Genomic DNA, 16187 nt, shown 5'->3' on the forward strand with positions numbered 1-16187 from the left:
CTGGTGTCTTCTTCAGCGTATGTAGTGTCCAAAAGAGAACCAAAAATAATCATACCAAATCTAGGTACAGCGTTGCCCCTAGCCTACCCTCATCAACAGACATCAATAAAACTCAATCTGTGTAAATCGTAGGAGAGTTAATTCAGATATGGTTGAGCCAACTTTCTCCTGGCATCAAATAAGTAGCTTTGATGACTAGTTCATTCTAAGTTTCACTGGACATTAGGTCTAGTATTTTGTTTCTTTGCAGTATTTTTCTGTTTACCCACATCTGAATGGACTTCAGAGTCTGAGACCAACTGCTTTTCAAATGGAAATATTTTGCAAAGTAGTTATAAAACCATTAGTGCCTCAAATATAGTATTTACTGTACTGTACTGGATGTTTCAAACCAATGAATATCCATTCAAAAGACAAAGCCAGGCTGGCAGTGAGTGAATACACTGAGGAGAAAGATTCTGCTCAACAGTATTACTACAGTATCTCAAAAGGCATGGGCATACAAATAGCTATTCTCTAAAAGCAACGGAAATTTTAGCTCAAAAGTTTCAGATCTTATTCCAAAGGGAGTATGCCAGAAAATGGGAAGAAAGAAATGTTTTTCCACTTGTTATATCATGATATATTCAGAAATGTATGTATAAACAATCATTATGAACTTTTCACCTAAGACTTTAGCAAACTGGAAAAATGTTGAAATATATACAAATTGTGTAAAACTTAGTGTGATAAATCAGTGATGCCTTTTCACAACATAATTAGTTCGGGTTAAGACAACCCAATCGGAGAAGGCAATGGCACCCCACTCCAGCAGTCTTGCCTGAAAAATGGGGTCGCAAAAAGTTGGACACGACTGAGCGACTTCCCTTTCACTTTTCAATTTCCTGCATTGGAGAAGGAAATGGCAACCCACTCCAGTGTTCTTGCCTGGAAAATCCCAGGGACGGGGGAGCCTAGTGGGCTGCCGTCTATGGGGTCGCACAGAGTCGGACACGACTGAAGCGACTTAGCAGCAGCAAGACAACCCAATGACAGGAGATCATAACTAAAATCATAAACCAAATTAGTCTGTCAACCTTTCAATTAAATTATGGATGGGTTTCTTGAAAGGTTTTCAAAATGTTACAAGCACATTATTTAAATTTAAAGAGTATAATCAACAATAAAAGATTTTAAGTGTGGAAAAGTAAGATCTGAAAAGTATTTTATATTAAAAAAAAGTCACATAAAATTTCTATGATTAGTGTACCAGTGGGAAAGGAGCATGGCTCCAAAAAGTAAACATTAGAAGTGAGTTCTGGGTGACAAGAACAATGGTTGTTGCTGCTGCCTGAGTCCTATTCCTGTTAACCTACAAAACGTTATAAACTGTAATCTAAAGTTAAAAAAACTGAAAGTCTTTACATTCTTAGTCATTCAAAAAGTTTAAAGAGGTTTTAAAAAGAAAAGGTCCACGCAGCTGCATGTAATATTAATTTCATTCTCACAGGGGTTGTTCTCTTTTCAACTGTACAAATAAATTTAAATTTCTCTTTTCCCACTCCAAAACAAACTGAAATGCCAATGGGAAAACTTAAATGACAGTAAAGGAGTTCTCAAAAAAGTTCAAAACAAAATTCAGATCTCAATAAAACTGGTACTATTAATAATTAAAGGTGCATTTTGAAAAATATGAGATAACTAATTAATCCTATTCTATAAAATATAAGGTGGGAATTTTATTTTAAATTCTCAACATTGAAAATGGTATTATTTTAGTACTTTATAGAAAGCTGCAAAGTTGACTTGTACAAAGTTCTCTGGCCACAAAACTAAGATGGCAATTTTAGCTTAGTAGTCTTATATATATTGTTTAATTTTATATAGAATACTTTTATCATTGCATACTGATTACACTTACAGTATGACTCTGTCTAAAGCAGATCTAGTATGACACAATTTCGACCACTTAAAATACAGCATAATGAAGAAACACAGTAGTATTATAACAAATAGCAATCAAAAATATGCAATGTCAGTGGCCCCCAGAATAAAGAGTGAGGGAGAATGTTTTCTTGCTAGAGAGTGCTTTCATTAAGGAAAAACCTTCCTGCATGCCTTAGGAAGAGTATACCAAATGATGTTACTGATGAGGAAGAGAAGGAAGATACATTTCTCTACAAAAGATGCCTTCTGTTACAAACATTATTACATTTTTAGTTAAAGAGAGAAATTTCAAGAACAGAAGCAGAAATGATTTGCCAAGACTTACAGACTAGGTCAGAGAGAACCAGATTCCTTTTTTTTTTTTTTAAGATTCTTGACCCTCAATGTCATAAAAGGCAGAGTTATTCTTAAACAGAAGTTTAAAACACATTAAGACACACACTGAGAAAAAACAAAAAGTGTTTCCTACCATACATCGCATGTGTCTGCTCATGAGCCCCGTACTGAGTCGCTGAAGAGGACACTAAACCAGGCTGGGCATGTGTTGGTGGTGCCATCATTCTAGCATTACCCTGTATTACAGGACTATAGACATGAGGATGCTGTGTTTAAATAAAAAATTAAGAAAAAACATTAAAGTTATCAGTATAATCAAGTAGATTTTAGTTATGTCTTAACTTCATGGTTTGCAGGTTTCCAAAACTTATAAATTATAAATACAGAATTTAGAAAATTCTAAATCAGTTTGTTTTTGGCTATTTTCTTTGAAACACCTACACTGATCAGCACCTTTCTGTTAAAAGGGGCCCCCAAATCCTTAGCTGTCTACCCCCACCATAGCACATAACACAAGATATACAGAAAACCCCTTTATCACACTGAAACTTACTTAAATGGAACAACAGTTAAGAGCTATTAGGTCATATCAGGCTTACCTGAGACTGATAATGTGGCACATGCTGAACAAGAGGCTGATTTGGAAACTGCTGAGGACTGTAGGCGACATACTGTGTGGAATAAGCTGGTGGGGTGGCCACAATTGGTGGGCCTGCTGCTGAGGCTGGGTGCATCATGGTACTCTGATGGTGTTGGTCTTGCCGTTGTTGGGGCATATTTGGTACTGCAGGAAAAAATGATGTAATATTAGAAAATAGCATCTCCTTAGCATAAAATACATGAACTGGTCCATAAGGCTCTGCATGATTTGACATTTCTGCCTGTCTCTCAAATGCCATGCTATTCCGCACCCACCCCTCTTCCGTCACTATGGGCTGTTTTCCTATCATCTATGCCATTCCTCAGCCTCAATCCCCAATTCCCTACTGTCAGGTTGGAAAATTTTTACTTGTCCTTGAGGGGGTCAGCTTGATAGCCACATTCTCAGAGACACTCTGCGATGACCCACAGAGTTGATCAAGTCCCTGTAATTATAAGACTCTTACAGCACTATGAAACATTTCCCATATTATTTCTCAGATCATCCCTGTTTGATACACTAAATTATGCCATGGCTAGAGAAGGGCATTGGATTTTACTCAAAGAAAAACAAAAATACAACAAAAAAAGTGAAAAGAGACCCAACACTAATCTTAACTCCATTTTTAAAAATCTTCCACCACTAAATTCTTGCTCATTCTCAAACATAGTTATCACATGCTATCATGTTGCAGGTTTCTAAATAAGAGTTCTTGCCTATAATCGGCCCCATTAAAGCTCTCATTAACAGTTTAGGTCAACTGCCATCTCTGTAATATGTCTTTCCCAGTCCCCCACAAAACAGCAAGCTGCATGCTCTGTGTACCTTTTTCTCACATGTTTATTACAGCACTGACTGTTGCCTGTGATGGGTTTATGGTGCTATGTTAACTAAATCACTCAAGGGAAAAAGCTGTGAACCACCAATTCCACAGGACACAAAGAATGTGTAACTTATGTTCACAAAATCATCAGAACGAATTGCCAAGGTAGAGATAAATTTTCTTAAAAACATCTGAAATTTTTGCTAAACACTTGACTGTTGCTGATATGTAGGAAAGCTGGTTATATATACTTATTATCTGGTTAGAAAAGCAAGCCTGAAAACAGAGGAAACTAGTAAGAATATTTATCTGAATTCAATCTTGAGATTCCCTCATATTGAAAAAGCATATCCTTCAAGAAAGAAAAACCATCCCAAACTCAAATATCATATGAAAGTTTGTCTATTTCTTTTTATATTTATAATCCTCACTTTTTTTTTCTCTCCAAAAGCTAGTCAACTTTATGGATTTCTAAAAGAAAAATTTTAACTATAAAAACAATGAATACAATCTTAAATCTGTACAGAGGCAGACCTGGTTTTATGGTCGTGTCCCAATCCCTATAGTCTGAATCTACCTTAATCTTAAACCACAGTTTATGTTGGCCATACTTTAGCCATTTCCTTTTGTCAATGGTTTTCAACTGGGAACAATTTTGCCTTTCTTTTTTTTTTTTTTTTTTGGTAGGAGACTCCTCACTCTAACCCTCAGCCCGGCCTGGGCCCCAGTCAGACTCCCACCCTGACTCCAATTTTGCCTTTCAAAGGGCATTTCAAAGGCATTTGCCTTTCAAAGCTCAACTCCAGAAAAATAAATGACCCAATCAAAAAATGGGCCAAAGATCTAAATAGACATTTCTCCAAAGAAGACATAAAAAAAAAACAAAAAAAACCAAAGGGCATTTGGCAATGTCTGGAGACATTTTTGGTTGTCACAGTTAAGGAAGGAGAGGAAGCTACTAGTATCTAAATGGGTAGAGGCCAGGGATGCTAATCAACGTCCTATAATACTCAGATCCCACTCTATTTAACCACCCTCCCCGCTCAAGAATATCTGTCCCCAAATGTTCCTGACTTCAGCATATTTTCAAACAAAATCCTTTCTCACAGGATGCAAAAATGAGAACTGCATCATGCACCAAGAAGACAGAGAGGTAGTTTGGTGCAAAAAGGTACTACTACCATGAAGGAAAGATATGCCCTATATGATCTATGGCTGTATTTCAGAAGCAAGTCCTTAATTTTTTGTTATTTGATGGAGTAAAGTAGCAGGATATAAAGTTAACATAAAGACAGCCAATAGCCTTCATATACCACACTTCATAAATTTACTTCATGAGTAACTACTTAGAAGATACAATGGAAAGATGAACCCAGTTTACATTAACAATAAAAAAAGAAACTACCTGAGGCGAAAACTGAAAAAACACTACTGAAGACAGAGAAACAGATTTAAACAAGCAGAAAGGCATAATTTGTTTGTGCATAAGAAGACAAGATAAAGATAACAATCCTCCCCTAAGTTAATGTCTAAAGAATATATTTATAAATTTAATGTGGTTCAAATGTTAACATCCAGGAGTTCATACTAACAGAACAACAACAGACTCTCATCAGTCACGGAGATAATAGGAAACGAACTCATTATTTTGAAAATTGCTTTGAAATGATGGGCAGTTTAGTAACCTTTCTTTTACAAGCTGTACTTCACGGTAACCAAATAGCTTAACAAGGTAAAAGTTTTTCTTTATAGAAACAGTCCAGTTAACAACTGAAGGAGAGATGATAGAATGAGAATGTCATCATTTTGCAATCCTTAGTGAAATAATGAATCTAGCGCTAGATAGTCACTGCCAGTGCTGCTAAAACAAACAGAGAAGAGCTGGTATGAAATGTTATCCTGGATATATAAGGCAGCCAAGTTACTCCTACTATCAAAGAAAGAAAAAAAAGGAGATCAGACACTGACTTCTAATAAAACTACACACACTATCTATGAAACATTCCATGTAAAGGTTTTAAAAAAAATACAACCTAAACTTAACAAGTCTTTCTTATTTATATACTATCAGAGACCTACAGCGGACAGAGGATCACTTTAACCAATACCACAGGGATCCAATCCATGAAGTTCAGATGGTGGGAAGGAATACAAGCCAAACAAACTGGATTTAAATAAGATGTAAAAGGGAAAACCTGAGGGGGAAACTATAAATAAAAAGAGTTAATATTAAGACAGAGATAGCAATCAAATGAAAAGTGTGGATTTTGGATTGTGGCTCAACAAGCCAACTATTAAGAAAAAATTTTAAGGCAGTAAGAAAAACGTGCTTAGATATTTGATAGCAAGAAATAATTTATAATTTATTTTAGGTAATGGTACCTTAACTATGGTTTTAAAAAAGAAATAGTCCACAACTCTTAAAGATACATACAAAAGTATTGATTAGTGAAATGACAATGGTACCTAGGGTAACAGTGTAATGGTATAAATGAACAAAACTTGTCTAAATTTTCATAATAAAAATTTACAACATAAAATAACTTTAAAAATGGCTTAAACATGAAAAACAAATGCAACTTGTAAACCTCACTTGAATCCTAACTGGAACAAATTAACTGTAAAAAATACGTATTTTAACAAAAGCCACAGAAATTTGAGGATATTAGGGAACTCCTGGTTAACTCTTTCTGGTGTAATAATAGCATTGTAGTTTTTTGTTTTTTTTTTTTTTTTGCATTAGAAAAGGACTTTAATATGGAAGTGAGACAACAGCAGGCAGATGGGCAGAGGATGACAAGTTTCTGGGCTCTAAAAACTGGGAAACTTTTGGAGAACTGTAGTGTTTTATGTTTGTTTTCATAAGACTCTTTAAAAATTATAAAATACTTACAAATAAAATAGTGTATCTAGGATATGCTTCAAAACAATCTGAGGAGGGGAGAGGTGTTGTAGATGAAACAAAAGTGACCGTGAGTTTCTAACTGTTAAACCTGAGTGATGAGTACTTTTACATTGATGTACTATTCAAACTGCTTATATGTATATGTTTGAAATTCTCAATAAAAAGGTTTTTAAAAAGTCAACTGATTTTTTAGTAGTCAACCTGAATATCAAGTTCATATGGAAAAATAACCGAAAGAAAAGTCAAAAACACTAGTCAACCTGAATATCAAGTTCATATGGAAAAATAACCGAAAGAAAAGTCAAAAACACTTGAGGGAAAAAAAAATCAATATTGGGAGTGGATAGGTGGGAAAGTAGTCTATCTAAAGACAGACAATTTAACAGAATGGAAGAGAAATCCAGATAAAGATTTAACTACACATGGATACTTAATATAGGATGAAAATGGCATTTCGTAGCACTCTGTTTTCTGATCTTAATGGAATGAAAAAATAAACAGAAATATCAATACACCCTAAATAACCAAGTATTTGGCGATTACAAACACATTACTAAGATTTAAAGCCCTTTGGTTAAAGAAATCGTAAGACAGAAAATATTCTGAATGAAAATACAACACATCAAGTTTTAGGGATGCAGCTAAAGCAATGATTACAAATGTATAGCTAATGCAATACAGGGGACGCAGGTTTGATCTCCAGTCAGGGAACAAAGATCCCATATGTAGTGAAGCAACTAAGCCCGTACACAACAACCATTGAGCTGGTACACTCCAACTAGAGAGTCTAAAATGAAAGATCCTGCATGAGTAAATGAAGATCCCATGTGCTGCAACTAAGACCCAAGGCAGTCAAATAAATTAATAAAATTTCTTAAAAAAAAAAAAAAAAAATCAGTAATTATCAAAGAAATGCACATTAAAATCACAATGAGGTAACAGACCAGATAGGCTAAAACTAAAAAAACAGACAATACCAAAGTTGGCAAGGATGTAGAGTAACCATAATGCTCATTCATGGCTGATCAGCTGAAATGTAAAATGACACAACCACTTTGGAAAACAATTTATCAGTTTCTTATTAATTTAAAATTGCACTTACCATACAACTAAACAACTCTAATTCTAGATATTTAACCCAGAGAAATGAACACAAACGTTCACACAAACATTAGTTCACAAACGCTCTTCAAAGCTTTATGAAAACAACCAAAGACTGAAAATAATCCAAATACCCATGAACTGGTTGGTAATGGGTAAACCAACCATGATATAATCATAAAAATGGAATCTTGTTCAGCAATAAAAAGGAACAAAATGATGCAGATGATAGTATGAAATATTCTCAAATCAGCTAGACACACAGAAATACAACACACAATTCTACTTACTAAAAAATATCTAGAAAAGTCAAAAAGTAAGAGAAAGTAGATCAGTGGCTGCCTGCAATGGGTGGTACTGGAGTAGTTCTCATCAAAAAGTACACTTAAAAGTACACTTATTTTATTGTATGTAAACTATAGAATAACAAAACTGGTTAAAAATTTTGGAGAGCTATTTGGAACAAGATAAACTGGATTCATACCTTATACTGTATATATGGCAATTTCCAAATGAATCAGAATATCCCTGTTTGGGAATTAAGATCTCATATGCCTCAGGCAAAAAAAAAATGTGTTAAGGAGGGACTTCCCTGGTGGTCCAGTAGTTAAGAATATGCTTTGCAATGCAGGAGACATGGGTTCAACCCCTGGCCTGCAAACTAAGATCCCACAAGCTACAGGGCAACAAACAGGCTGCCCGCTGCAACTAAGACCCAATACAGCCAAATAAATATACAAATATACAAATATTTTTTTTAAAAAAGTCTAAGGAAAATCTTGATACAGTAATATAGGTAATTTCTAGGAAATACGATGTCTTCAAACAAAAAACCCCATGGGTGCAGCGCAGTACATATAGTATGCTTCACTTTGCATACGAGGGAAGAAAAGTAAATGTCAACAAGGATGCCAAGACAATTTAATGAGGAAAAAACACTTTTCAAACAATGGTGCCAGGATAACTGGATGTACACAGGCAAGAATCAATGTGGACTCTATCCTTATGCATGCGTGCTTGCTCAGTCGCTTCAGTTGTGCCCAACTCTGTGTAACCCTATGGACTGTAGCCCTCCAGTCTCCTCTGTCCAAGGGATTTTCCAGGCAAGAAAACTGGAGCAGACTGCCATTTCCTTGTCCAGGGGATCTTTGTGACCCAGGGATTGAACCCACATCTCTTATGTCTACCTGCAATGGCAGGTGGATTCTTTACCACTAGTGCCATCTGGAAAATTACCTCAGAATGTATCACTAACCTAAATGTTAGAGCTGAACTCTTAGAAGGAATCTTGGTAAATCTCTACAATCTTGAGTCAGGAAATGGTTTCTTAGTATGATACCAAAAGCAAAAGTGACAATCCAAAATACAAATAAATTGAGGTTCCTTCACAATGAAAAACTTCTGTGCTGCAAAGCCCACCATCAAGTTAAAAAAAACCAAAAACCATAAAATGGAGAAGATATCTGTAAATCTTATATCTGATAGAAGATCTGTATATAGAATATATAGAGAACTCTTACAAGTCAGTGATTAAAAGGCAAATAATTTAATTAAAACTAGGTCAAATATCTGAATAAACAATTCTCCAGAGATAGTATGCAAATGGTCAATGAAAAGATGCTCAACATCATCAGTCACTAGGGAAATACTAATCAAAATCATAAAGAAGTACTATTTTATAACCACGAGGATTATAACAGACAATAACAAGTGCTGGGGAAGATGTAGAGAAATTGGGACTCTCGTATACTACTGGTAGGAATAAAAAGTGCTATAGTCACTTTGGAAAACAGTGTGGCACACTGTGAACACAGTAATTCCACTCAGAGAGAAATGAAAACCTAAGTCCACATACAAACTGTACAATGTTCAGCATCACTCATAATAATCACAAAGTGGAACAATCCAAAGAATCATCAACTGATGAATGGATAAGTGAAATGTTACTGGTATCTACACACCCATAAAAAGAAATGAAGTGTATATTGATAGATGTTCCAACATGGATGAACCTTGAAAACATGCTAAATGAAAGAAGCCAGTCACAAAAGACTCCATACAATATGATTTCATTCACACGAAATATCCAGAACAGGCAATCTACAGAGAAAAGTGTATTAGCATGTCTAGGATATAAGTGTGTACATGCATGGCGTGGGAGGAAAATAGTTACTAAAGGATATGGGGTTTCTTTCTGGAGTGATAAAAATGTTTTAAAATTGACTGGTGATGATTGGACAGCTCTGAGAATATCTTAAAAACCACTAAACTTATATACTTCAAGGGGATGAATTTTATGGCTTTCGAATTACAGTTGACCCTTGAAAAATACAAGTGTGAACTGTGTGGGTCCACTTACACAGATTTTTTTCCCATAGTAAATACTACAGCACTAAACCATCCACTGTTGGATGATCTGTAACTATGAACATGCAGGACTGACTATAAATTTTTTTTTTTCCCTGACTATAAATTATACTCAGTTTCTGACTGCACAGAGGGTCAGTACCCTTAACCCCTGAGTTGTTCAAAGGTCAACTATATAAATGAGAGGTCAACAATCCAAATAGAGCCATTTTTAAAAGCAGAACATCTGCAAAGAAACAACTGTAAAAATAGACACTGTAAGGATAAACAGAAATTAATTTTAAATCATCAGCTGCTAATGGTGAAAGGGACAATCCACTTAATGGGATGGAAAGTACAAATTAAGAGACTGGGATGAAAACAAGACTTTTCTAAACAACCTTTTTATGTAATTTGCACTTTGAAAATAAATATTTGACATAAAAAATAAAATTAAAATAATAAAAAAATTTATCATTACAAATGTTAACAAGTTCAATCAGGTTAACCTACCTAGGTGTCTAATTGTTGACATAACTCAGTGACTACACAAAATGGTATTTTTGAAGTATCATGGGTAGCAATTCCTGACTCTGAAAATTGACACTTAAAAGAATTCTTAGTGAGATACTAAAGAAATCTTAAATTTTATCTTGTAGAGCAACAGACAACAAATATTCTGAAAACATCTTATACACATTATAGGAAAATGTAAGTAAGCCAGGCTCTAAGATGGCCCCCAATGATTCTGCCTCCTGGTTTTCACACCCTTATATATTAGTCCCTTCCACATGTACCAGATTTGCTCCACATAATCAACAGCAAATGACAGAAATGAAGCTAGGGTACTTCAAAGGTTAGATTGTAAAACAAACTGTGGCTTCCATTTAGGTTGTTTCTCATTATGGGAAAAGCCAGATGACATTTTATGACCAGAACTATCCTGCCAACAGCTCTGCATCTGGAAGCAGATCCACCAGCTTAAGGTTACATAACTCCTGCTCTGCTGCTGCTGCTGCTAAGTCGATTCAGTCGTGTCCAACTCTGTGCGATCCCACAGACGGCAGCCCACCAGGCTCCCCTGTCCCTGGGATTCTCCAGGCAAGAACACTGGAGTGGGTTGCCATTTCCTTCTCCAATACATGAAAGTGAAAAGTGAAAGTGAAGTCGCTCAGTCGTCGCCTACCAGGCTCCTCCATCCATGGGATTTTCCAGCAAGAGTACTGAAGTGGGGTGCCATTGCCTTCTCCAAACTCCTGCTCTAGCCAACATCTTTTTGCAACTGCTTAAGAGACTCTGGTAGGCTGCAGTCCACGGGGTCGCTAAGAGTCAGACACGACTGAGCGACTTCACTTTCACTTTTCACTTTCATGTACTGGCAAAGGAAATGGCAACCCACTCCAGTGTTCTTGCCTGGAGAATCCCAGGGACGGGGGAGCCTGTTGGGCTGCCATCCATAGGGTCGCACAGAGTCAGACACGACTGAAATGACTTAGCAGCAGCAAGAGACTCTACGGAAGAACCACTTAGTTAAAAGGCTCCTGGATTGCTGACATTCAGAAACCATGTGAAATAAAATATGTTTGCTGTTTTAGGCAGCTAAGCTTTGTGATAATTTGTTAAAAGACAGATATTATTAATTCGATAGCAATGAGCATACCCAACGACCAGAAAATGGTTTCTAAACACTATTTCCCAGCAAAGAAAATGAGGGTTGCTTGCAGGATTACTGATCCAGGTCTACTGTTAGAAGATTAGCCTGAGACATCTTATTCATAGCAGAAAGGAAGTTATCAGAGACAAATAAGTAGTACCAAAAGGAGACAGGAGCCAATGTAAAGCGATTATCACTGATCAAAGATGGGACAATGAGAGAAGCGAAAAAAAAAAATTAATTGAAATACAATGGATATGTAAAAAATTATACAAGAATATATATAATACATATATATTAACAATATATAAAATTTTACATGTATTCATAACTTTTCTGTACAAACTATTTCAAGATACCCAAACAGCCCTGGTTAAAAAGAAGTCCCTTACTGAATGATTCTAGCTAGTAAGTGGAGAAGCAATGCTAGAAATTCAGAAATCACTGTTTTCAAACTCCTAATTAAAGTGATTTCCAAAGTATGGTCCTGTACCAACAATATCACTGGGGAATTGTGTTTTTGTTTTTTTAATAAATTGCACTAGAAAAGTAAATTCTCAGGCTATGCCCCAAATCTACTGAACTGGAAATTCTGGGGATAGGCCCAAGCAATTGGTGTTTTTTTTTTTAAACAAACTCTCCAAGTGATTCTAATGTACACTAGAATTTGAGAACCACAGCTCTAAAGAAAAGGCTTCTCAGATGGCGCTAGTGATAAAAAGCCCATCTGCCAATAAAGGAGACCTAAGAACTGCAGGTTTGATCCCTGGGTCAGGAAGATTCCCTGGAGGAGGGCATGGTAACCCCCTCCAGTATCCCTGTCTGGAAAATACCATGGACAGAGGAGCCTCGAGGGCTATAGTCCATAGAGTCACAAAGAGTTGGACAAGACAGCACACAGCCCTAATGAAAAGATGCTGTTAAGTATCAATCATCAATAAATAAGATGACAGACTTGACAGAAAACTTTACAATTGGAGAGGGGAGGATCAGGCTATCACCACTTGAGCCTTTAATAAATCTTACCATAATTCAAAGTAGGACCAGATACTATACCTCTTAAATGATCCAACATAGAGCACTCACAAATATCTATCAAGTATTCTTTTTTTAAATATAAATTTATTTATTTTAATTGGAGGCTAATTACAATATTGTATTGGTTTTGCGATACATCAACATGAATCTGCCACGGGTGTACACGTGTTCCCCATCCTGAACCCCCTTCCCACCTCCCTCCCCGTACCAACTCTCTGGGTCATCCCAGTGCACCAGCCCCAAGCATTCTGTATCCTGCATCAAATCTGGACTGGCGATTTGTTTCATATATGATATTATACATGTTTCAATGCCATTCTCCCAAATCATCCCACCCTCTCCCTCTCCCACAAAGTCCAAAAGACTGTTCTATATATCTGTGTCTCTTTTGCTGTCTCGCATACAGGGTTATCGTTACCATCTTTCTAAATTCCATATATATGCGTTAGTATACTATATTGGTGTCTTTCTTCCTGGCTTACTTCACTCTGTATAATAGGCTCCAGTTTCATCCACCTCACTAGAACTGATTCAAATGTATTCTTTTTAATGGCTGAGTAATACTCCATTGTGTATATGTAACACAGCTTTCTTATCCATTCATCTGCTGATGACATCTAGGTTGCTTCCACATCCTGGCTATTATAAACAGTGCTGCGATGAACACTGGGATACACATGTCTCTTTCAATTCTGGTTTCCTCAGTGTGTATGCCCAGTCTATCAAGTATTCTTATCTCTTCCCATAAAAGTTACACCTGAATGTAATCAATGACATCACAAGAAGAGAGAAATCTAGAATATATGATATACTACGTAACAATCGGTTTCTGTCACAAAGCAACAGCAGGGGTAAAAATAGGGGAAAACAAAGACGTGTAACCAATGTAATAATGTGAAGATCTTATTTTGATCCACACTCGAAACAAACCAACTATAAAAATATATTCCTGTCTCAATCAGGGTAATCTTATTATGATGGTTATTAGATGATAAAAAGGAATTAGTTTATTTTTATAAAGTGTGATAATGGCACTCTGGCTACCTAATAAAAATATCCATATTTTTAATATGATACACCCAAAGTGTGTAGAAATGAAACAGCAGGCCCTCAGAATAAGATTAACCCACAAGATAACTTTAAATGATCTAAGGTAGAATTCTTCCAATAGGTTCCAGTGTTCTAAAGGAAAGACAAAGGCTATCATATATTCTGTTTTTTTTGGCTGCTTTGTGAGGCTTGCCAGATCTCAGTTCCCAAGCTAGGGATTGAACCCAGGCCCTGCCACTGAAAGCGCCAAGTCCTAACTAAGCAATGGACCACCAGGCAATTTCCCCTCATATGTGTTTTTTTAAAAACAGAATTTTAATTACTAACAGGCACAAAACATGCTTCCAACACTGAGGAAAGCTTATTAATTTAAGAAGTCAAAATTTTTAAAGTTACCAAATGATCCAACAGTCCCAATCTTGGGCATATATCTGAAGAAAACTCTAATTCAAAAAGATACATGTACCTTAATGTTCACTGTAGCATTTTATTAAGGACGGAAAACAAGAGCTACTACCTATCTATCTGGTCACGCCATGTGTATGGCATGTGGAATCTTAGTTCCCCAACCAGGGACTGAACCCAGAGTCATGGTAGTGAAAGCACAAGTTTTAAACCAATGTACAGCCAGGAAAGTCTCAGAAGTAACTTAAATGTCCAAGAACAGGTGGATAAAGAGTGTTTTGATAAAGAGTGAATGAATAAAGAAAATATTATGCATATGCAATAGAATACTACTCAGCTATAAAAAAGAATGAAATAATGCTATTTGTGGTAACATGGATGAATCTAGAGATTATCATACTAACAGTGAAGTCAGAGAAGGACATTTATGATATCACATACGAGAGTCTAATGTAACGACACAAATGAACTTATCTACAAAACAAACAGACTCAGACAGAAAACAAACTTATTGACTACTGAAGAGGAAAGTGGTGGGAGAGTGGTGGAGATGGCAGAATAAATTAGGGGCTTGGGACTGGCAGATACAAACTATTATATATTAAACAAACAAACAACAATGCCCTACTATATAGCATAGGGAACCAAAGCCAGTCTCTTGCAATAAACTATAATGGGGGAAAAAAGTGAAATTTTTGTGATGGAGGTAATTACTGGGCACTGAGAAGTGACTTTATTATACAAACCATTCTACTTTCTATTCTCAATAAAATGAAGAAACGACTGCTCTTAATTACCTAAATGGCAAAAGGGGGAACCCTTTAATGTTTTTCAACATTAAAGTATTTCTTTTTAAGATAAGTATGTGTTTTTTTTCAATGAAGTCTCTTCTGCACAAACACAGAGTACTAGATCATGCAACACTCTCATTTTAAAGATGAGGAAACATTTCTCTAATAGCATTTTGACAATTTCTGAAGTGAGCCATCTCTGCTCACAAAGAAATTTTAAATTTTTTGGAGAAATTACATATTTTATAAGAATGTGAGCAAACAGTTAATTCAGCAAACCATCTTTACATATTTAACATTGAATATTTCGAAATTCAATTATTTTTTGTGAAGAGGATCTTGAAATTCACAACTTGTGAGTGTTTCTCCTCCCGTTTTTGTTCATAAAAATCCATTTAAATACCTGATGTAATGTTGAACATCCAAAAGTCAATGAAGTTTTATGAAAAGTCAAAACTGAACCACAGATATTCACTCATTATAAAATGAGTTATTTCATTCATGCAGCATGCAGACTACAAGCAAACACAGGCAGGATTATTCTCACCTTTACCTGCTCTATATGTCTTGGCTTGATTGACTGGCATGGGCGTCATAGGTATAGGATACAGAGGCTTAAGGAAATAAAAAGAAAATGAAGATTAAGCTCTCAAGATATTAGGAATGTATCTTACCACTTTCTCTTAGTTGTATATTACTAGAGAGCTAGCTCTAAAGTTTTCTGATTCTTAATAGTCATTAAAAAGATAAAGTCACACCCACAGCTAAAAGGACAAATCCCAAACTACAGTAAATCTAAATCATCTTTCTGACCAGAAAACATTTTCATAGTTAGGTCCTTATACCAACAATATTCCACACTGCATGCCTCCGCTTTTTAGAGAAAAATTGGGGGGGTGGGGGGAGAGGGTGACTCACCACACAGCATGTGGGACTTTAGTTCCCTGTGTGTGTGCTTAGTTGCTCAGTCATGTCTGACTCTGCGACCCCACGGACTGCAGTCTACTAGGCTCCTCTGTACATGGGGATTCTCCAGGCAAGAATACTGGATCGGGCTGCCATACCCTCCTCCAGGGGATCTTCCCAACCCAGGGATTGAACCCTAGTCTCCCTTATTGCAGGAGAATTTTTTACTGTCTGAGCCATCAGGGAAGCACCTTAGTTCCCTGACC

At 36.2% G+C, this 16187-nt stretch overlaps 1 protein-coding gene across 8 annotated transcripts in view; it reads right to left on the reverse strand.

Annotated features, from left to right (window-relative positions):
- Positions 1 to 16187, reverse strand: part of ATXN2 (ataxin 2) — a 101819-nt gene that overhangs the window by 10725 nt on the left and 74907 nt on the right. For 6 of the 8 annotated variants that reach the window (XM_070770161.1, XM_070770160.1, XM_070770157.1 and 3 more), the window contains 3 exons: positions 15563 to 15629; positions 2862 to 3046; positions 2396 to 2528 (listed from right to left, as the gene is read on the reverse strand). In XM_070770161.1, the coding sequence (XP_070626262.1) occupies positions 2396 to 2528; positions 2862 to 3046; positions 15563 to 15629 (385 nt within the window). The remainder of the gene's footprint in view (positions 1 to 2395; positions 2529 to 2861; positions 3047 to 15562; positions 15630 to 16187) is intronic. The other 2 variants (XM_070770156.1, XM_070770158.1) reach the window with 1 other exon arrangement.

This window comes from Bos indicus, chromosome 17, assembly GCF_029378745.1.
Source record: "Bos indicus isolate NIAB-ARS_2022 breed Sahiwal x Tharparkar chromosome 17, NIAB-ARS_B.indTharparkar_mat_pri_1.0, whole genome shotgun sequence".
Lineage (NCBI taxonomy): Eukaryota > Metazoa > Chordata > Mammalia > Artiodactyla > Bovidae > Bos > Bos indicus.